The sequence below is a fragment of the Lepidochelys olivacea genome (genome assembly GCF_965140295.1).
Source record: "Lepidochelys olivacea isolate rLepOli2 genome assembly, chromosome: 3".
Taxonomy (NCBI): Eukaryota; Metazoa; Chordata; order Testudines; family Cheloniidae; genus Lepidochelys; species Lepidochelys olivacea.
Window position 1 is genome coordinate 101,314,937 of NC_140413.1, and position 22,094 is coordinate 101,337,030.

General features: G+C 42.8%; 1 protein-coding gene and 1 long non-coding RNA gene across 3 annotated transcripts in view; both read left to right on the forward strand.

Annotated features, from left to right (window-relative positions):
• Positions 1-597: 597 nt before the first annotated feature.
• On the forward strand, positions 598-10,582 carry LOC311518500. The gene is made up of 3 exons (XR_014710999.1): positions 598-726; positions 6,605-6,938; positions 10,476-10,582. It is a non-coding gene; the product is annotated as an uncharacterized lncRNA (long non-coding RNA).
• Positions 10,583-18,381: 7,799 nt separating this feature from the next.
• Positions 18,382-22,094, forward strand: part of ENPP1 (ectonucleotide pyrophosphatase/phosphodiesterase 1) — a 71,200-nt gene continuing 67,487 nt past the window's right edge. The window contains exon 1 of one of the 2 annotated variants that reach the window (XM_084624365.1): positions 18,382-18,821. In XM_084624365.1, coding sequence (XP_084480491.1) covers positions 18,648-18,821 — 174 coding nt within the window. In that variant the 5' untranslated portion in view covers positions 18,382-18,647. The remainder of the gene's footprint in view (positions 18,822-22,094) is intronic. The other variant, XM_084624366.1, reaches the window with a different exon arrangement.

Here is a 22,094-nt window from a genome sequence, read left to right on the forward strand (position 1 = left end):
TCTCTCTAAGTGTTTGTCTTTATCGGTTTAGAACAGGCTGACAGGGTAGTTGAAATAGGGGAATAGAACACAGAATTAAATGGAAGATATAGTCCAACATGTAAGAACTATCCTATTTAATATTCTTCCTGTGCCGAAAGGGAATCTAACTTGTGTATTTATGATTTGGGTTTTTATGTAACTCTGAAATCCTTGTGTGATCAAAATATGTATTGTACTGTACATGGGCCTGAACACCTAATATTTTAACCAAAGTTTTGGCATTTTAAAGTATTTATAAATAAAACACAATCAGATCGCAAAAGCATATGTCCAGATAAAGACTAATGTTTGGGGTTCCAAAGGCACAGGACCAATTGGTTTGTTACTCGAGCGTACTGTAAACCCAGAACCAATGGAATTATTCAGCATTTACATTTTTATAACAGGAGGGAGAATTTTACCTATGACCTCTGCCATGAATATAGGGGGAAGAGCAGCATAAAATCCCTCCTTGGCAGCTGTACTGGATTGCTTTACTTGTAAAGGGTTAAACAGTTCAAATAACCTAGTTGGCACCTGACCAGAAGGACCAATAAGGAAAGAAGATACTTTCAAATCTGCGGGGTAAGGATTTGTTTTGTTGTTCTGTGTGTTGTTCCCTCTCCGGATGGAGGGAGAAGCCAAGCAGGTACAATAGCTCCTGAAAAATATACCTGGAATAATCCATCTAAAACCACAGAAACTGTGAGTAGAGCAAGGAAATGCATTAGATTATCTTTTGTTTTGGTTTGTGAATTTCCCTATGCTACAGAGGTATTTTTAATCCTGTTTTTGTAACTGTGAAGCTGAGCCCAGAGGGGAATCCTCTGTGTTTTAAATCTTTTTATTACCCTGTAAAGTTACCTTCCATCCTGATTTTGCAGATGTGATTCTTTTACTTTTTTCTTTATATTAAGTTCTTTTTTAAAGAACCTGATTGATTTCAGTGTCCTAAAGACAAAGGGTCTGGTTGAGCTCACGTTGCTAAGGCAACTGGTTGGTATTTTATTCTCAAGCCTCCCCAGGAAAGGGGATGAAGGGGTTTGGGGGATATATTGGGGGGATCCTTGGGTAGTGCTTCTTTCACCTGTGTATAAACAGACTTAACATATTTCATTAATGCCTGACAGTGTTTTGCAGATATCATGGCTGTTTGGGCACATTCAAGCCCCCGCTCTTTCTTGGCTGTCAGCCAAGTCTTAGCTGGGAGCAGTGTCCTTGGGCGGGCCAGTGTCTTATCTTTGGACCAAACCTGCCAGCTACAGCGTTGAGTTAACTCATCCTCAGTTCTTTTTATTTTTATTTTTTTTCCTTTTTGGCTTCTTTTAACCTACAAAGGAAACTTTCACTTTCCACTCACACACCTTCATTCAAAAATGAACACAAATACATTGCCCATTATACAGCACTTTAGTCTTATTGTTCAATGTATGCCACATACACCCTTCTAGTAAAATGACTATTACAGAGCTTTAGAGCAACAAGCCAGGACAAGCACACACACACACTTTTGAGGAGTCCACTTGGTACAATCTCTGGTGTCCAATAGCTTTCCTCCCTCCCCAGCCCTCTGGCTAGAAATTAGAGGTAGCCAGAAGGATCCCATGTGTAATATGGGATCCTTAACCTTTCATGTCCTTGCTTCCAAAGACTGTTGGTGTGCAAATTTTAACAACAATTTTTAATTTAAAAGATCTGGTCAATGAAATTTCTTTTTCTTATGCAAATGTAGTAAACTTCAGTATATCACATTTTCCTGATATTATCCAAACACTTTGTATTTTGTAGTTGAATAAAACAAGTATCTGCATTTTGATTTAACCCTTCTATTTAGTTTTAAACTAAATTGTCCTATGAAAAAATTAAACACAGCAATTCTGGCCACAAGACAAACATCACAAGACAGGACATAGAACACAGAACATAATTCCTATTGTGCCAGTAAATTCATGATATGTTGAATTGCTTTTCAGCTGGCATCAGTTTTCTCTGATTTTTTGAAAGTCAAAAAGAACATAGATCTACCCCTTCTGGGCAGTCAGTCATTGCTTAAAATATTTCCTTTTTATACAAATACCATTGTTAATTTCAGGCAAAACAGAGGAATTCCCCATATTTTCTTGTATTTGTTTCATAGGCAGCCCAGGTTTCAGTGGCTTCTACCTTATCAGTTAGGTAATTTACATTAAAACAGATGCTTTCCGGCTTGCTTTTGGATCCAAAGCTATCCACAGCTTAAAGATTCTTACTTAAAAAAGGACACAATTAACTTTACCAGACTTTTGATTGCCTTTTACTTTTAACTCCTACTTTTAACTCCTGCTTTCAAACACACAGTGATCTAAAAAGGAAGACACCACCTATTGTAGCCCCTTGGAGCCTAATAAGATTTTAATTAATGTGACGGGGCAAGGCCAGATGGCTATAGAAAAGTAGTGGGAGATAGATATATTAGCTCCAGGCTAAACAAATCCCTGGTACCAGGTTAAGTGAAATGGAAGCTGCTTCAGGTTAATTAAGACACCTGGGTCCAATTAAGAACTTTCCAGAAGGCAGGGAGAATGCTAGGTTGATGGGGACACCTGAAGCCAATCAGGGACTGGCTGAAACTAGTTAAAAGCCTCCCAGCCAATCAGGTGGGTGTGCGTGTCAGGAGCTGTGGGAGGAAGTTGTGCTGTGGGAGAGGCTGAGTAGTACACACCATATCAGGCACAAGGAGGGAGGCCCTGAGGTCAGGGTGAAGTGGAGCTTGAGGAAGTGAGGGCTGCTGTGGGGGAAGTAGCCCAGGGAATTGTACATGTCATGTTTCTAAAAGGTCAGTTACCGTAGCTGATACTATTAGTGTCCCTGGAAATACCAACTGTGCCAAACAAAGCAAACGTAAAATATCAAGGGCAAAAGAGAGAGATGGTGTGCATGCTGTAGGGTTCTCCCCATCCTCAATTTTCCATTACAACTGTGACAGATTTTCATTACCAATTTGCCTGTGCATTAGTTGATCAGGCTAAGACCACAAGAACATAGGGCGGAGATGAAGAGAACACACCATGTGACTGAATTTAAAGCATTAATTAATAAAATAACAGTACTCAAGAGAAGAAAAAAACATTAATGCTCAAACCCTGACCCCGTTTTATACTCACAAAAACGTTTCCCGGGCTGGCCAGGCGGTAGGAGAGAGAGAGAGAGAGATGGGAGGTTATCCTGTGCACAGATTGTTCAGAGACACGGTGTAAAAATTTCCAACTTGCTTCCGCTTTTGGGAGGTATTCCAGTTCAGGCCAGCTGCCTGTGGCTTCTTTAGTGTCCTCAAACCACACCAGCTCCAGGGTTGCAAAGGCAGACTGTTGGGTCTCACCGGGTGGCTAATCTTCGCAAATGTAATCTCAGTCCTGCAACTTATTTGCCTTTGTTTTACCTTTGTCTATATTTTCTTCACAGCCAGCTGGGGCCGAAAGCAGGGGGTTTTTTGTGCTTGGCATGATCTATGTCGATTCTTGACCTTCAACGCAAAGCAGCTTTCTTCTTATCTCTAGGCCAAACTAACTTTTCAAATTAACCCGTTCCTTTCCCTCCTTGACTTCAGCCTTAACTAATTGGGAGTATAAAGAAGCTGAGGGGTTAACAAAAATAATTTGGGAGGCATCCTAATGCTTTACGTTTCGTTTTAAAGCCTGTACTTGAGTTTTTAATTTTTCCTGGGAGTCCTTTAGACTCTGCACCCGAGACTTGTGGAGTCTCCTTGTGGCTTCCTCTGAGGTGTATAATTTTATTTAAATCGAAGATACCTTCTAGTGGGAATTGTTTAGATGGATGTTCACGCATGTAAAGATTCTAATTTTAAGGGACAAGGGACAAGATGGATAGAGGCACACAACCCTAGACGCAGGCAGGCTGCTCGCCGGGCGATGCCATGCAGAGACAGCCCCCCTAGTCAGGCTCTTTTACCAATCCACTGAGGTGCAGTCCACCGGGCTTGCATTAGAGACAGCCCTGGTTACGAGCCTTTGGCTTCTCAGGGTGCTCTGGGCATCTTCCGGTGACCCTCATTCACACTGATTCTCTCACTCTCTCTCTTTTACTTACACACACACACACACACACACACACACACACCCAAGGCCTCTATTCCTGCGTACCACGATGCATCTTTACCTTATGTTCAGACTTAATACAACCTTTCCCTTAGGTGAGGCGGTAACAACCCCTCAGTACCAGTACATTAAACTTATTGGGGGTGGAAAAACAGTTCCCCAGCACTGCTCTGTATCTGATCTTGCTGCACAATCAATAAGTTAGGATGGCGTAAGCCCAAAAGGGACAGATGGCCTCACGGGCAGTCCTCCTCTGATATCCCAATAGAGATTTCAAAAGGTCTCTTACCTCTTGTCAAGGTTCCTTCCCCACTCTGAACTCTAGGGTACAGATGTGGGGACCTGCATGAAAACCCCCTAAGCTTATTTTTACCAGCTTAGGTTAAAACTTCCCCAAGGTACAAATTATTTTACCTTTTGCCCTTGGACTTTATTGTTGCCACCACCAAGCGTCTAACAAATATATAACAGGGAAAGAGCCCGCTTGGAAACGTCTTTCCCCCCAAAATCTTCCACAAGCCCTACACCCCCTTTCCTGGGGAAGGCTTGATAAAAAATCCTCACCAATTTGCATAGGTGAACACAGACCCAAACCCTTGGATCTTAAGAACAATGAAAAAGCAATCAGGTTCTTAAAAGAAGAATTTTAATTGAAGAAAAAGTAAAAGAATCACCTCTGTAAAATCAGGATGGTAAATACCTTACAGGGTAATCAGATTCAAAACATAGAGAATCCCTCTAGGCAAAACCTTAAGTTACAAAAAGACACAAAACCAGGAATATACATTCCATTCAGCTCAGCTTATTTTATCAGCCATTTAAACAAAACAGAATCTAATGCATATCTAGTTAGATTACTTACTAAGTTCTAAGACTCCCTTCCTTTTCTGTTCCCGGCAAAAGCATCACACAGACAGAGAGAGCCTTTGTTTCTCCCCCCTCCAGCTTTGAAAGAATCTTGTCTCCTCATTGGTCATTTTGGTCAGGTGCCAGCGAGGTTATCTTAGCTTCTTAACCCTTTACAGGTGAAAGTGTTTTTCCTCTGGCCAGGAGGGATTTTAAAGGTGTTTACCCTTCCCTTTATATTTATGACACCTCTATTGTGGCACCATGGGGTTTGAAAGGGAATGATCCATAGCAGCTGCCATTGTCTCAGCAGGCGTTGCCATCCCGGACGAGCCCCCAGATTGTCAGAGAAAAACACAGTTCTCACTCTCAGGTTGGGTGCAGCAAGTCAGATACACTTTATTATCTCAAGCAATTGCACAGAGGGAGAGAGTGCACTAGGACACAGGGTTTCCCCCACCTAGTCAGGTCTCTCTAAGATAAACAATTAGAGCAAGTATTTATACCTTTATTACAGACAATAATAAGCAACAACTGCATATTGTTTATACATATTCCTTCATGATCTCTTATTTTTCTCACCATTTCTCTTAGTCTGCATTCTATTCTTATCTCATACAAGGTCACAACAGCCTCTTTCACAGTTGTTTTCCACTCGCTTCGCACTATCCCCGCTTCTACAAATTTCACGTTAATAAAGCTAGAGTTAGCCTGACTCCTGCTCATTTCAGAGGCCTGCATCCAAATTCTCTTTATCTACTTCCACAGTAGGGATTCCAAGTGACCCTTCCCTGAATTTTTGTGTAAATTACTTGGTGGTGGCAGCAATATACCGTCCAAGGACAAGGAAGGGAATTTGTGCATTGAAGAAGTTTTAATCTAAACTGGTAGAATATAAGCTTAGGGGGTCTTTCATGTGAGTCCCCACATCTGTACCCCAAAGTTCAGAGTGTGTGTGAGGTGGTATCCTGACAACCTCTAAAAGTGCATGTGTTTTGTGCAAGTATAACCTCTGAGAAATTTTCAAATGCTCTCTGTTTTATCTGATGGAATTGTTTGCTAGATTTACATTACATGTATGAACGTTGTTAAAGAAAGTGTTGTTTCTCATTTAAGAAGAATTGACATAAATGATGAGATGTTATATTGTGCTCTTCTGGGATACTCATTTCTTCCTCTGCATCCTTTCTGTAGCTCAGAGTTTCCCCATTCTTATTCCTTACACTATACCTCCTAATCCAAGATACCCTCCTCTGTTGCAGTGACCTTTTCTTCTGGGCAAAGAGGAACAAATGGGGCTCCATTCAGCATCCATTAACAGAGTCTTTTAATGGGTTGGAGCGATTTCCAGTGAGAAATAAGATCCTGCCTATTACTACCTGTGACAAATTAGTATGTGTATTTTTATCAAACTACAAACTCAATTTTGTTCTGCAAGTACCTGTGCTAGAATACACCCCTATATTCACACCATACACACTACTGTAATAATCTTTGTACAAAGTATGCCTTGTAAGCTATACTTTGAAAAGTCATAATTTGCTGGTCATTATTGTTCTGGTACAATATGTGTGGTAGCATTGTATGTGAAGTTATAAGATTCTCTTGAATGATGTAATTAACACATGTTCCAAACCACACAGCCCTGCTCAAATAGAAGTTGGCAAAGAAGGTCTGTCCTAAACAAAGGAATGTGTGGTCTGCTTAATTTGTATTTAAGCAGTCATCAAGCAGAAAGGGAAGACAAAGAAGTTAAAACAGATGAAAAAAACAGCAGGGAAGATCCTTCCACATAGACTTTTTGACTCCTGGTTCTCAGCTGGAAATATTTTTCAAGAGGGGGACAGAAACTATAAAAGGAAGGACAAATACCCTAGGGCACTCCCTCTCCCTCCCTGTCACTTGAATTTACTGCACCTGAAGAGACAAAGGAAGCAGCCATTGGACTTTGGGGAAGGGTCCTGACCTGAGCGTTTGGTGAGTAATCTGCTGGAGCATATGGAGAGAAACTTTGCTTGAATTTAACATAGTTTGTTAAGTTAGGCACTAGTAAGAGTTTTATCTTTATTTTTCTTTTAACCATTTCTGACTTTTATGCCTCATTACTTGTACTCACTTAAAATCTCTCTTTGTAGTTAATAAACTTGTTTTTATTGTTTTAATCTAATCCAGTGTGTTCAAGATGAAGTGTCTTGGTGACCCCATCTGGGGTAACAAATGGTGTGCATATTATTCTCTTAAAGGAATAATAGGCTCAATATATTTGCTCTGCCCAGGAGGTGCTGGGTAGTACATATGTTTCTAGGGGAAAATCTGAGACTGGTAGTATATGGTAAACTTTAAGGCTGATAAGAGTCAAGGTGTGGCTGGCTGACTGCAGCACACACAAATGTAGCTGGAAGTGATTTATATGCTGGAGGCTGTTTGTGAGCAGTAAGGCATTGTAAAGGGCACCCCAGGTTACAGAGCCGGAGGGACATAGCTACTCATTGGTCTGGGTTGTACCCTGGTATGTCACACCACCATTTGGATTGTAAGTCTATGCATACCTCCAGTTTTGCTTTTTACCCTCCATATTGTGCTGAAAGCTTCATAGAGGTATCAGAAGAAATTTTTGCATCAAGCAGAAGGCTAAAAATGCAGAGCAATCAAGGGTCATTAACCTGGAAGGTCTCCACTTAAATGCAAATACCATAAGACAGACAATGAGCTAGCTTTCACCCAAGGAATCCGTTTATCTAGGTGAGCTTATCAACAGCTCATCTGATGAGGAACTTGAAGTCACTGAGGAGAATCACCAGATGGGGAAGGAGGGTTTGGAACATTAAGAGGTTGTTTTAGCAGCCCTTGGAGAGAGGGGAGCAGATCAGGACCAGCAGTAGACAAGGCTGAACTTGAGGAGAGGAGGAATCTTGGATCCTTGAAAAGACACTGACCAAATGCCACAGGGATTTTGAGTGGTGAGGAAATTGTGGCAGTGATCTGCATTCAAGTTTTCTTGTTTTTCCATAGATCTGTAATTTCTTGTACTGTCTAAGAGTGAAGTGGGTGTGTGTTCAGAAATTCCTTTTGCAAAGTCTGTGTGTAACCTGCATTTCCTGTAATCTAGTCCCGGAAGAGGGAAACAGAAAACCAGAGGATGCAACAGCTACAGGGGAGGCTTAGGAAAGCTGGCACCAGTTTTGGAGCTTAGACAATTGGACTATGGCATCCCCATTACCAAAAGGGAGTGTCAGCCATGGGGTCTGAACCTGGCCAGTGGGTTGAGAGACCCAGAGCTAGAGAGATGGTGCTTCAACTCTGCCTAGAAAGTCAAGAGCACATGGGACCCAAAGTTTGGGTCCAGTATAGCAGCCTGATGAGTCTCCACCAGGAGGAGCTCCCCAGGGTTAGAAGAGCAGCCCTTTTCAGGGATTTAGTGTGTTGCCCCCATAGCAGTTTTTGGTCTGTGCGATCTCTGAGACACGTATATTATGTCCTGAAAATCCAACCTTTGTTTCTTGGATGATAGTTCAGAGAGCTATTAGGTATGCCAGCCCTGAAATCCTCACTCTGTAGTTTTAGAAAGCACATATTTGTTCATGACATTTTTTTGCTGATATATTCTCTTGTCCATGTGAAATAGGGTTTGTTACAGCACTGAAGTGAAAACTTTGCATTCCAGGCTCTAGCTTCCAGTAAGAACTCTAAGAAAGCCATCATCTGTCAGTTCTGGAGAACTCTACAGTGACATGTAATATTTGAAATAGGACACTGCGATGCAGAACACAGTGATATTTTTTTTTATCAACTTAAACTGGTCATACCCTGTCCCAGACCCTTTCAATCCAGGATTGTGATTACAGCATACAGTTTTGTTCAGTCTTGTACTACATAATTCAGAACTGGATTTGTGCTTGGATTTTCCTTTACTCATGGAAATGTGGGGCGGCCACCTCCTTGCTCTCACAGAAGGATCTCTCTTTGGATTTTGGGCAAATGTCTGCACAGGGATATGTGGCTCTTACTTTATGGGCACCAGATCACCCTTGTATAATTCTGATCTCATGATCAAATACCTGTAACGCTTCAATAACGAAGTATAAGATGCATGAAGAAACTCAGGATATCATCTGCCCTAGAATTTCTCAATAGGGTGTGTATAGTTACTGAATTTTGAAATACTTTAGACCCTCAGTCATCCAATTCTTACAGGAAATAATTTTGTAAGTGGACAAAATGATGTAGTTAAGCAATAATCCAAGTGTACACCATGGGGAAAATACCATACACATGCTTCATGCTGAATTAGGAGTTCACCACCTTTCTTGTCACTGTCAAACAAGACCAGAAAAGAGAACGCCTAACACTGATGAAATCCTTGTCAATTGGAGACTCTACCTTTGCTTCCTATAATTGGTAACTAAAGGGCATTTTTCACGTGTGTTAGACACATGTATTTTTGTCCCTTGGTTACAATGTTTGCCATAGAAGAGTCTTTGGCTGTCTGAATATAAGTCTGTAATAAAGAAACGTGGCATTTCAAAAGCACCTGAGAGACTTAGAAACACAAATCGCTTTGAAAGTCAGTTTAACTTGTGCTTCTAAGTAACATAGGCCCAAATTTTAAAGATATCTAGGCATTGCTGCACTCAACATCACAACAGCCAACTGATTTAGGATCTTAAAAGATTTAAATCCTAAAACAGCTAGCCTTTGCGATACTGAGCACAGAAATTCCTAGATAGGTTTAAAAATCTGGGCCGTAGGCACTCTAGAAAATCCCACTCAAAATATTTCTTCTCAGAAAGATTGATTTGCAGTACACTTTTTTTCTTCTTTCAGCATTTACCTTTTAAACTTTTCCTATGTGTTTTACTTTATCCTGAAGAGTTTATACTCTAAGGGCCTGCTTTTTTTGCCACCCTTATCCATGTTGTCATACCTAACTTGAATTGTCAAACCAAGGGGAGTAAGCATGATAAAATCTGGCCCCAAGAAGACAAGCAACATATCGTGGTTGGAAGAGAGTTATAGTCAATGTAACTTTTGTATAAAACATTTATTTATTTATTTTATTACTACATATCAGCTATCCCAACAGTCCTTCAGCATATGAACTACTAGTTGGCTAATTCCTTGTAGATCTCACAGAAGAGAGGAGAGAGTTGGAGGGGAGGGCAGTAACAATATGGTCAGTTCAGGGGGATACCATATGCGGATGGGGTGATGTGGATTAAGAAATCAAGACTGTATCCATCTAATCTTGTGTTAATTTTGAACTGCAATACAGTGTTCAATTTCTAAAATTGTTATATTTTGTATAATCAGTTGGATTGCAGTGGATGTTGCAGCTGCCCCCCCTGAACCTATTGACCTAAGCCATACCCAAATAACTGAAGCTCTGCTCTCTGTTTCCAATTCATTAGCACTGCCTTTAACATCACTAGAATAATAAGTGCTATTGAACTAACTTCTTGTGTTCAAGAGGCCTCAGAACTAATAGCTCTAATTCATTTTCCTCTTTTTACACAGACCTACTTTCTTACATGGGCAGTATCTGGGGAACAATGGATTTCTTCAGACTTTATTTAATGATGCATCAGAACATGGATTTTTTTCTCATTATGATCTCCTAATTGGATTTAGAGAGTAGACCTGTGATTGCTAAAGTAGATTAAAATACAAATAATAAACTGACTTTTGACACCAGCATATTTTGTTTCAGTAAAAATCTTCCTGGGTAAGATTAAAGTCTCTCAGATGTTTCCCATGTTTGTCTTCTCATGTCATAACTGGTAACAGCAGCCAACACAATGCTGTTACTGTAGTATTTCAGCCATAACAGTTCAAAGGCACCTAACTGTATTTCAGGATTAATTGAGAGGCAAACAATATTTTTATATACTTTAGGAAAATGAAAACTTGCAAAACCGGTGTTCCGTGTTGCTAAAATATAGGTCAGTGCTACTGACTGACTGTGTCCTTTGCAACAGTTTGGTATTATCAGTGCAAATAATCAAACAGTAGCTATAGGCACAGAGCCTTTATTGACTTGCACCTGCCCAGTCCAATGGAAAGGCTGAAATCAGTCCAGACTTTGCTAATTTCCAATTATAGCCAAAGGCTATGACAGAGATTATATCATCAGGCAAGTTACTGTTAAACCCATGTTCTCCTTGAGGATCAGTAAAACACTTTGAAAACAAGAGATGGGCTTTGAAATTTAGATTTTTTTTTTGGTGGTGGTCTAAAAATAATCTGGTGTTTTAGAGAATAAAACTAAGGCCCTGTTAAACAACCAGAGAACCTCTATGGAAAACCAATGGGTTGTTACAATGTCTCAAATCTCTTAGCTTGGTGGTGTTATACCAATAAAATAAAAACCAGCAGGATCTTATTAAAGGGAAAAAGGCAAAATACCACATTTATTGTGAATACAGAAAGAATCATAGTAAGCAGTTAGTTATAGCTATAACATTCCATTCAATTTCATATTTATTCACACACACACACACACACACACACACAGGTTCTGCAAGGTTGTTATCATAGTTACCAGCCTTAGAGTTGCTCATGCCAAGCCACTGGCCAGGGCCTTGTCAGATGCTCAACTGATGCTCCTGGAAGTTGGTTTGCAGAATCAGACCCCAAAGTTCTCAGTTTCTAGAGTTTATTTTTATAGGAATTTCTTCCTATGCCAGTCTATGGGAATTGCTTCATCATGCTGTTGCTGAATCAATCAGCAGATAGCACATTCCTGACGGCTCCGTGCTGCTAGATGTTATCTTGTTCTTTGGTTCTCCCATTCTTGAGGCTGTTGGGTGGATTCCAGTCTGCCCTCCGGGGGGGGGGGGTCCTCTGGTTATTACCACTTGACACCTTCTTCAGTTGATCAACACTGGATTCTTAGGCTGGCACCTCCCTGATCATTCATTTATTGTCCACACCAAGCATCCATCCACATACATCCTCTATCTCTATTTTAATCACAATTGTTAATACAACAAAAGGGCGGGGAGTCTCTGGGTGCTGTTTCTGTTGTTAGAGTATTGCTTTGAGTCTCTCCCTGTGTGAATTGCTTGGAGAACAGACTCTGTCTTAGAATGTACTAACGCAATTAGCAGCTTGCAAGTTTCACACATAGAGGGAGAGAAACAGTACCAAAAACCAAGAGACCTCTTAATTAGTAATACCCTGCAATTTAAACTCTGGGGAATCAAACTCATTTGTGATTTTAATACAGAACTTCTTTAATATGATCCAGCATAATCCCCCTTTTGACACTAAGATTTATAATCGTCAATGTCACTTTCTGTGTAGCCTATTCAAGAGAAGGTACTGTGAGGCAATTTGAGTTTGTGATTCCAGTTCATGCCATATACATGATCCTAGCGATGTATCTTTACTACAAGGTTCTGGGGCAACAGGCAAGGTGAGGCACACCCACTTTTGAGGAGTCCATTCGGTATAACCTCTAGTGTCCAATAGCTTCCCTCCCTCCCCAACCCACTGGCTTGAGGTCCAGGGTAGCCAGAAGGATCCCATGTGTAATATGGGGAGTGGGTTAACCTTCAATACCTTTGCCTCCAGGGACATTGGTGTGCAATTTTGACAACAATTTCTCCCATTAACAAGTCTGGTTATACAATACTGGAAATGTATTGCATCCATTCATATTGATAAGTATCAAACAATGATCTCTTTCTTTGTTTTAACAAATGCATCAAACCCTTAATATTTCCCAATATGATCCAGAACATTTTGTCTTCCAAAGTAGCTAGTGCAAGTATCTGCATTTCAGTGCATCCCATAGCTACGGCTGTGTTGTTTCCTATTTCTAAATTTTTTTTTTTCTTATGGATAAGCCATGTGGTAGTATTAAGCCATTACCAAAGATTCCATTGGCCTTTTAGGTTACCCAGACCAATTTGGACGAAGTCTACATTGGCATGTACTTGTTTTTGCATCAGGCTGTCCTGTAGCTGGGACAGAGAGCTTAATTTATTTTTAAGTACCTGCAGGTCTTCAGTATTTTTTTTTTAAACACACAACAGTGCTAGCAACAAGACAAAACACAAGACAAAACACAGAACACAAAACACAATTTCTATTGTGACCGTAGGTTCATGGTATTGGGTTGCTCTTCAGCTGGCATCAGCTTTTCCTGATTTTCTGAAAGACAAAAAGAACATGTTTCTACCCCTTTTGGGGTGGCAGATTATTGCTTAAAATATTTCTTTTACAAATACCCTTTCTGATTGTAGGCAAAACGGAGGAATTGCCCCCACATTTTCCTGTTTTTGTTCTATAGGCAGGCCAGGTTTCAATGGCTTCTATCTTTTAAGGGTTATGAGGAAATTATCCCACTGTTTAGTCATTAAATCCCTGAGGTGGAGTACCTCAGTTTCCCTTCTTATACAGTGGACCAAGTTTATAATGTTTTTCCTGCTGTGTTAAGCTTTAAGTTTATTTACAGGTAATAGCTGAGAAGCATCATTACTATACAACCTTAACGGGTTTTTCCAAAAATCATACACACTGTACGTTGTTACAGGGGTACTTATCATTAAATTTATTAAAATTATCTTGTTATCCCATGCCTTTTATTTAGACAATTTGTTTGCTGACCAGGTATGTCCTTTATCTGCAGCTCCTTTGTGTTGCTAGTTCTTTCCTTCCTTTATCATTTAGGTAATTTGCATTTTCACAGACGCTTCCTGCTTTTGGATTTAAAGCCATCAGCAGCTCAGAGACTATCTTAAAAGGGACACAATCAACTTTCACCAGAGTTTTGATTACTTTTAACTTCTGCTTCCGAAACACACAGCAATCTGAAAAAGAAAACCCAACCTATTGTGGCTCCCTTTGAAACCCTAATAGCATTAAGTAGCCATTTTAAGGCTCAGTGTTTCTAACATTGCTTCTTTTTATTTTATGCACCTCATCCCTGCTGTTGCTTCAGAGGGGCACTGTCTTTTTTTAATTTCTTATTTATTAATTTTTTTACTACAGCTCTCATCTGCTATTTTGTTACAAAAACAAACAAACAAACAAAAACCAACCAACCAAACAAAAAGAATCCAAATTTTTTTTTCTATTCTCCTGATTTTGACTGCCCTGCTGCGGCCACAACTTAAAAACATTTTAAATTTTGTAAAGCATTGAGTTACCTTTTAAGGGTTAAATGCCAAATCCCAAAGCCAAACAACACTAATTACCTGTGTCTAGCAAAAAGGTCTGTCAGTTTTGCAACTTTGAATTAAAAAGTCAAATGAATTTTTAGTGGCATTATTTAAAACAAAACCAAAACCAATTGGTCCTTAGAACTTTACATATTTACACACACACAGATAGATACATACACATTTTCTTTTCCTTAACATCCCTTCCACACTGTGTGTTTTTTTGTTTTTTTTTTTTTTACATCTTACATTCCCTTTATACATTTGAGGCAGCTAAGTTCCAATAGAACCCCCTTATGTTAGCAAAATTTGACTTTTAGCAAATTTGACTAAATTGTCCAGTCAAATTATTTTAATCAGATAGTTTATTTTTGCCTGGCTAATTTACAGACATTCCTTTGGAAAAGGGCCCATTTTTCCTTCAGAATAGTTGCAAAGAAACCAAGAATGCTCTTTCTCTAATACATTTCCTTTTTAACATTTTCACAAAGTTTAGCTGCTTAATTCCCTTAATTCAGCTGGCTTTGGGTATTTGTAGCCAGCACCTTTCAATTGTCTGCTCCCTTTTCCGTTTGTGCCTTTTCCTCTTTAGATGAGGACAAGCAGAGGTAAGAATCCTTACATGCCTCCCACAACAACCAAATTGCTGCTGCATCTCTTTTGGCAGCACTAGAAGGTTTGTATATGAGGATACACTGAGCCAATCTATCCTCCAGGTCCAAAACAGTGCAGACATCAGCTAGGGCTTGTTTAGTCCAAGGACTGTGCCCAAATTTTTGAAGGATTTGTTTAAAAGGTGTAATTTTTTTTTTTTTAAACAAAAGGTGAGGTTGGAGTTCCTTCTGACTCCATTCCTCCCTCTGGTACTGGCTTACCCTGTTTTCTTTTAAACATTTTAACATGGATATTTCAATCTCTTTGTCACTCCTGGTATTACTTAGCAAGTGACACAGCCTAGATTCTGAAATCATAGCTTAATCTATGCGTTTTCCCCCTGCTACCTTCCCGGAGGCCAGCAGGTCCCCTGCTACCTTCCCGGAGGCCAGCAGGTCTGGTTAACCTAATAAAAATGCCTACCTCAACAGAGCTGGCGGTGTGCACACCAATATTTACAATAACTGAGTTTTTTTACCAATATTCCCCCTTTCGCAATTCTTCACTGAAATAGGCACAGAATTGAGCCTACAGTGAATAAGACGGGCCTGGGAAGGGGTAAGACCTTGCTAAATTAAGTCAGTACATCTTCCCAAAAAGCTTTGCTGTTCAACAAAGCTGCATAGTGGACAGTGGAACACAGCAAGGACATGGAACAGGCAAACAACTTCTCTCTATAGAACCTTCCATGGATCACAAGTGAGAGACCTCCTTTCTATTGATTCATAGTAGAATCATTAGACTAGTGTTGGATCATATTGAAGTTCTGTATTAAAATCACAAATGAGTTTGATTTTTCCATAGTTTAAATTCCAGGGTATTACTAATTAAGAGGGAGGTCTCTTGGTTTTTGTCTGCTAATTGTGTTAGTACATCATAAGACAGAGTCTGTTCTCAAAGCAATACTTTGTAAGAACAGAAACAGCACACAGAGACTCCCCGCCCTTTTGTTGTATTTATCTCGCTTTGTTAACAACTGTGATTAAAATAGAGATAGAGGATGTATGTGGATAGATGCTTGGTGTGGACAATAATGAATGATCAGGGAGGTGCCAGCCTAAGAATCCAGTGTTGATCAGCCGAAAAAGGTGTCAAGTGGAAACAACCAGAGGACCTCCCCCCAAACCCCCACCCCACCCCGGGAGGGCAGACTGGAATCCACCCAAGAGCCTCAAGGATGGGAAAACTGAAGAACAAGATAACATTTGGCAGCAGGGAGCTGTCAGGAATGTGTCTGTTGATTTAGCAACAGCATGATGAAGCTATTCCCATAGACTGGTATAGGAATAAATTCCAATAAAAATGGACTCTAGAAACTGAGAACTTTGGGGTCTGATTCTGCAAACCAACTTCCAGGAGCATCAGATGAGCATCTGACAAGGCCCTGCTCCCTCCTTCTGTCCAGGCCACCTGGCCAGTGGCTTGGAACAAGCAACTCTAAGCTGGTAACTATGATAACAACCTTGCAGAACCTGTGTGTGTGTGTATGTATGAATGAATGAATGTGTGAATAAATTTGAGATTGAATGGAATGTTATAGCTATAACTAACTGCTTACTATGATTCTCTATTCACAATAAATGTGGCATTTTGCCTTTTCCCCTTTAATAAGATCCTGTTGGTTTTTATTTTATTGGTATAACACTAGGGCTGCCACTAGTCACCCTTAGTATTTTGCCAGGAGGCTGGTGAGGGGTACACGGAATTAGAAAGTGTTCTGGCAGGGATATAAGGATGAGAGTCACTGGCCTGTATTATGCAAGTCAAACACTAGGGGATCTAATGCCCCCTTTGGCCTTGAATCTTTCTATAAGTGGGAACTGTGTACAATGTGGAAAAATGGAGGGGAAGGAATACAGGCAGAGATGGTGCTAGGAATGGAGAGAGAAGGGAAAAGAAATGGGAATTTTTAGGTAATAATACAGTGAAAGTGTCATTTAAATTATATTAATCTTGCTGAGGTCAGAATTAAGATTGTTCAATACAGTGTGACGGTGGAGAGTTGGATGTGTGTAACATTACTGGGTTTTAAAGGGAGTTTGTTGAGCAAATGATGAACATATGTGAGCGCATCTAGATGTAACGGTGTGTACCTGATAGGGTGTGTGGACTGTGATTGGCTTCGGTCCTAAATCCTATCTGGTGATTGCCATGCTTTTAGCAATCACATTTACGAAATGCGTTACCCTAGTATGCATTCACCATTTTATGTAGTGTGAATGTGTCTGTCTAGCCAAACAACAAAATATGATACAACTAAATACTAAAGTCAAGAGCGGCCTGACTTACGGTAAAGCTGTCCTATGCTATTGTTGAATACCTTCCTGGTTTTAAACACTTAATTAGAAAACTTCACCCAGCATTGCCAAGAAATGGAAAAGAAACTAAACAACAGACAGTGGAAAACGCATGCACTAAAGAAGCAGTTTGCAAACTTCTTGAGCTGAGTCCCCCTCTTTGAGTTACAATTTTTGGTTGTGTGTGCCCCCGCAGATAAAAATAAAAACAGACACATACAAAGTATGCGTGATAGCCCATATCTTACCGATACCTGTAAGTTTCATATACAAAGATACTCACAAATGGCACACCCAAAGTTTGCAGCACGCTGCTTCTACGTTGACTACAACGATCTCTGGGTTTTCAGGGTGGGGGAAGGTGCATGCAAAGGTCTCTGGGGGTAGAGCCAGTACTGGGCATGCAGATGTCCGGGAGTGGAAATTAGCATGGCCATGGCAGATGTTGACACTGACTCAGTGGTGTTGGAACAATTTGTAGAGTGGGGGTGCTGAAAGCCATTGAACAAAACTGTAAACCCTATACATGATGGAAACCACTTCAAGCCAGGGGGTGCTTCTGCACCCCTAGTTCCAGCTCTAGGTTGCCCACTGAGGTGAGTTGGGGGTGGTAGGGGCACTCCTTCCCTACCCCCCCGGGGGCTAGCACAGGCCCTGCCATGCGGGGCTGGCATAAGCCGCCAGTGTTGCTGCTCGCCCCCCCCCCCCATGTTATTCCAGGCTCCCCTTGGAGTGTAGACCCTGCAGCTTGAAAACCTCTGCACTAAAGCAGTATCTCGAGCTAGTACGCTCCCTTTGTTGGCACTGTAGGGAACTGTTGTTAGAAAATATCCCAGTAGAGGAGCTCCTGTGGAGGGTGGTGCTGCAGCTGAGAGCAAAGCAAGGCCAGCTTCCAAAGCCAGACCACGAGACAAGACTGGCACTGAAAACCTTCCTGGCCTCCTGCGGGGACTGAACCCAGGGAGTAAAGAGTTAACACTGTGGCAGGGGTCCCTTTACCAGTAAGGCAGGAGGAGCAGTTCCCATCCTCTTCAGCTTGACTGAACCCCCCCCCCCCCATGTCTCTGCTTCACTGTGCCCAGAGCTGGGGGGCAGGGGCTGCGGGGGAAGCCTGGGCACGCCAGGGGGAAACGCTTTTCTAGGCGCACAGGAAAGCAGCGTGGCTCTCCCTGCCAGCCACCCCCAGCCCCCCTTCCTCTTCCTCCCGCGTCTATTGGGAGCCACGTTATCTCACCCCCAGCCAGCAGGCGCGAGGCGTTTAGCCATTTGGGACGGGGGCTGGGGGCCAGAAGGGCGCGGAGAGAGGCGAGCAGAAAGCGGGGCCGCGTGAAGAGGCGCGGAGGGAAACGCCGCCTCATACCACCACCCACAGTGCAGGACAGCCGCGGGCCAGGAAGCGGCACTGGCTTCGCCCCGCGCTCCCGCTCCAGCCCTGAGCCGCGGGGGAAGGCGCCAGGCGTGCGCCTGGCCAGGAAGGAGGCGGGGCCGGCCCGGCCCGGCCCGGGGCTGCTCTGTCACCCTATTAATAGCGGCGGCCGGAGACGGCGCCGCAGGCTAGAGGCGCGGGGACCATGGAGGGAGACGGGAACGTCACGGGGAGCCTGCCCGGGCAGCGCAGCCTCAGCCACGGAGCGGAGCAGGCGGCGGCGCCCATGATCCCAGCCATGGAGCTCGCCCAGGAGCCGGAGAAGGCAGCGCCTAGAGGCAAAAGCAAGAACCCCAACACCTATACAGTGCTCTCCCTGGTAAGAGGCGAGCGAGGTGCTAGGGGCTCAGGGCAGGTGCCTCTAGGGCCGGGTCCAGCTGCTCTGCAGAGGGGGCCATGAATAGCCACCGGTAGGACCTTAGTCCCCAGCAGTGTTCCCTCTAATTTGTGACAGGCCCTGTGTGCGCAAAAAATGTCTTCTGTGCAAAATTTTGACAGGCCGCGTGGGCAAAAAAAAAAAATTCTTCTGTGCAAATTGTTGTGCTTGTGCGCAGGTTTTTGTGCGCGCGGTGTTCCGCCCTGTGCGCGGGGTTTGGGATCTGTGTGCCCGCACACAGGCGCGCAGCTTAGCGGGAACAGTGGTCCCCAGCTCCCTGGGGCTGCCCTGCTCCGCTGGCCGTAAGGAGCCGGGCAGCCCCCTTGATTGGTTCCAAAGGCACCCGGGTGAGTGCTGAAATGCTGCAGAGGAATGAAAAAGCCTGCTGCGGAGCAACCTCCGCTCCTCTGTCTTTGGCTCTGCACTTTTTTTTCCCCTCAAGAGGGAGTGTGAGGAACTAGCAATTGTACCATAACATTAAATAAAGCCTAACGGGGTGGCGCTTTAATGTGCATGGCTGATGTAGCCAGTGTGGGTATGTGAGATATACCCAGGCAGAAATGCCAAGTGCCTCACTTTATCTTGCATGAATTTGACTCTGGATTTAAAAACATCTTGTGCGAAGGGCTTTGCCATGTGCTTCAACAGGGCATTAAAAAAATACCTTCTGCGACGCGTTGAGATCCTTGTAGTCGGAGAACAGGAGAGTGAGCCGTGCACGGGCGTTCCACTCATTACTCTGCTCATTGCCTGGCTGTAGGCGAGCCAGTCACAGCTCTCGGGTCCAACCAGGAAATTGACCCATTTTTTTACCATGACAGGTTTCAGAGTAGCAGCTGTGTTAGTCTGTATTCGCAAAAAGAAAAGGAGGACTTGTGGCACCTTAGAGACTGACCAATTTATTTGCGCATAAGCTTTCATCAGATGAAGTGAGCTGTAGCTCAGGAAAGCTTATGCTCAAATAAATTGGTTAGTCTCTAAGGTGCCACTAGTACTCCATTTTTTACCATGGTTGTCTGCGGTGGGTCATCCTGTTCTGTAAATGGTTTAATTGTTAGGGAGGCACAGAACAGTTTTTAGCACTACCAACTCTTGAAGGGTTCTCTGAGTGGTAGGGCTGAACACACTTTCATCCTGCCTCCATTAGCAGCTCAGAGAGAGTGTTCCACAGTTCTGTCAGAAAGTATTTTATCTTCTACGTTTATAAGTAATATCCTATCTGAAAGAGACTAGAGGAGCGGGGATTCTCTTTTTCACCATCTAGTTTACTTTCTGCATTTAATAGCACTCATTTTCACTGCTTCCTCTCTTTGAAATCAATGGTGGTTTATTCCCTGTTGTGGGTATTTGGCACTGCAACCTCGGAGAAGAAAATAGACAAAAATGTGACTGAAAAATTTGTAGTGGGCCAGAAGGACAGGTGCAGGACCAGAAACTACTTTACATTAATTTTTAAAGTTATGTCAATTAGAAGTTTATGGTGTCCCTTGAAACCATTTTCAGTCCTGTTTCAGGGAGACCCATTGCTGACAGTGGTTGTTAGTAATGGGTCAGTTTCCTAGTACAGCTGCATCTCCTCTGTTCTCATTGTTGCCATTTGTACATTGAAGATAATAATGTTCATGTCTCACAGGGATTTATGAGCCTAAAATGATTAATGTATATAAAGAGCTTTGGCATTCTTGGGAAGAAGACACTATAGAAATACAAAATATTGCTTTTGCTTGTGTGTGCATAAGCAGTAATTTTTAAGTACAGTATAGTAAAGCCTACAGCTTTGAGGTACCTTTTCAAATATATATGTGAACTTGCAACCTGCTTGATAATTAGGGCTAACACACAAACTCTGCTTACACTTTCAAATGAACTGTGCACCACCTCACAATTGCCTTTAAAAATCTTTAACTATTAGCTGTAAGTGTGAACTGTACATAATCACTTGTGAGTCTCTTTTAGTCTTGTTGTAGGTAGTGTAATTATATTACATGCTAAATTCACCCCAGAGTTTTTGGCAGATTTTTCTGCTGTAGAACTGACCGGCAGCCCCACTGGTGAAAAGCCTTCTGTGTGTGTGTGTGTGTGTGTGTGTGTGTGTGATGGAGGGGGGAAGGAGGTGTGGTGTTGGAAGGTGGTTACAGCCATACTTTATATGTTATACTTAGCTACAGAACAGGGGTGGGCAAACTTTTTGGCCCAAGGGCCACATCTGAGTATGGAAATTATATGGCGGGCCATGAATGCTCATGAAATTGGGGTTTGGGGTATGGGAGGGGGTGAAGGCTCTGCCTGGGGGTGTGGGCTGTGGGGTGGGGCCATAAATGAGGAGTTCTGGGTGCGGGAGGGGGCTCCGGGCTGGGGCATGGGGTTGGGGTGCAGAGTGAGGGCTCCTGCTGGGGGTGCGGGCTCTGGGGTGGAGCTGAGGATGAGGGGTTGGAGGTGCAGGAGGGTGCTCTGGGCTGGGACTGAGGGGTTTGGCGGGTGGGAGGGGGATCAGGGGTGGGGCAAGGGGTCAGGGTGCAGGCTTTCGGGGGGGCGCTTACCTCAAGTAGCTCCCAGAAACAGCAGCAGCATGTCCCAGCAATGGGAACTGTGGGGGCGGCGCTTGGTGCAGGGGTAGCATGCAGAGCCCACTGACTACCCCTATGCGTAGGAGCTGGAGGGGGGACATGCTGCTGCTTCCAGGAGCCACGCAGCGTGGGGCAAGCCCCCGACTCCACTCCCTGGTGGGAGCTCGAGGACCCGATTAAAACATCTGGAGAGCCGGCTTTGGCCCCCGGGCCGTAGTTTGCCCACCCCTGCTATATAGGGTCAGCACAGCCCCAAAATTGCTTGGTGCTTGCTGGAAAGGGCTGATGGTGAAAACTTGGCTCACTTTTTCAAGGCACCTGATTTGAAGCAGGGACTTGAACCTAGCTCTCCCACATCCAACGTGCACATCCTAACCACCAGCCTGTCACATATGTTGAGGGGTGTGGGTGTCCTCTCACTCTGTCCTGACTCCTGTTCAATCTATTCCACTTTGCATTAATAATTAAATAGTCCCAGAGAACGAGACACTGACTGTGTACTCCAGTGGTTATGACATTCACCTTGGGAGACCAAGACAAAGACCCTGTTGTCAATCAGGTGTCTAACTTGTGTGATACTGGCTATTGTATTATCTATTTTTGTTTTTTTCATAGAAACATTTCATAATGTTTCTGTTCTGTCCTAATG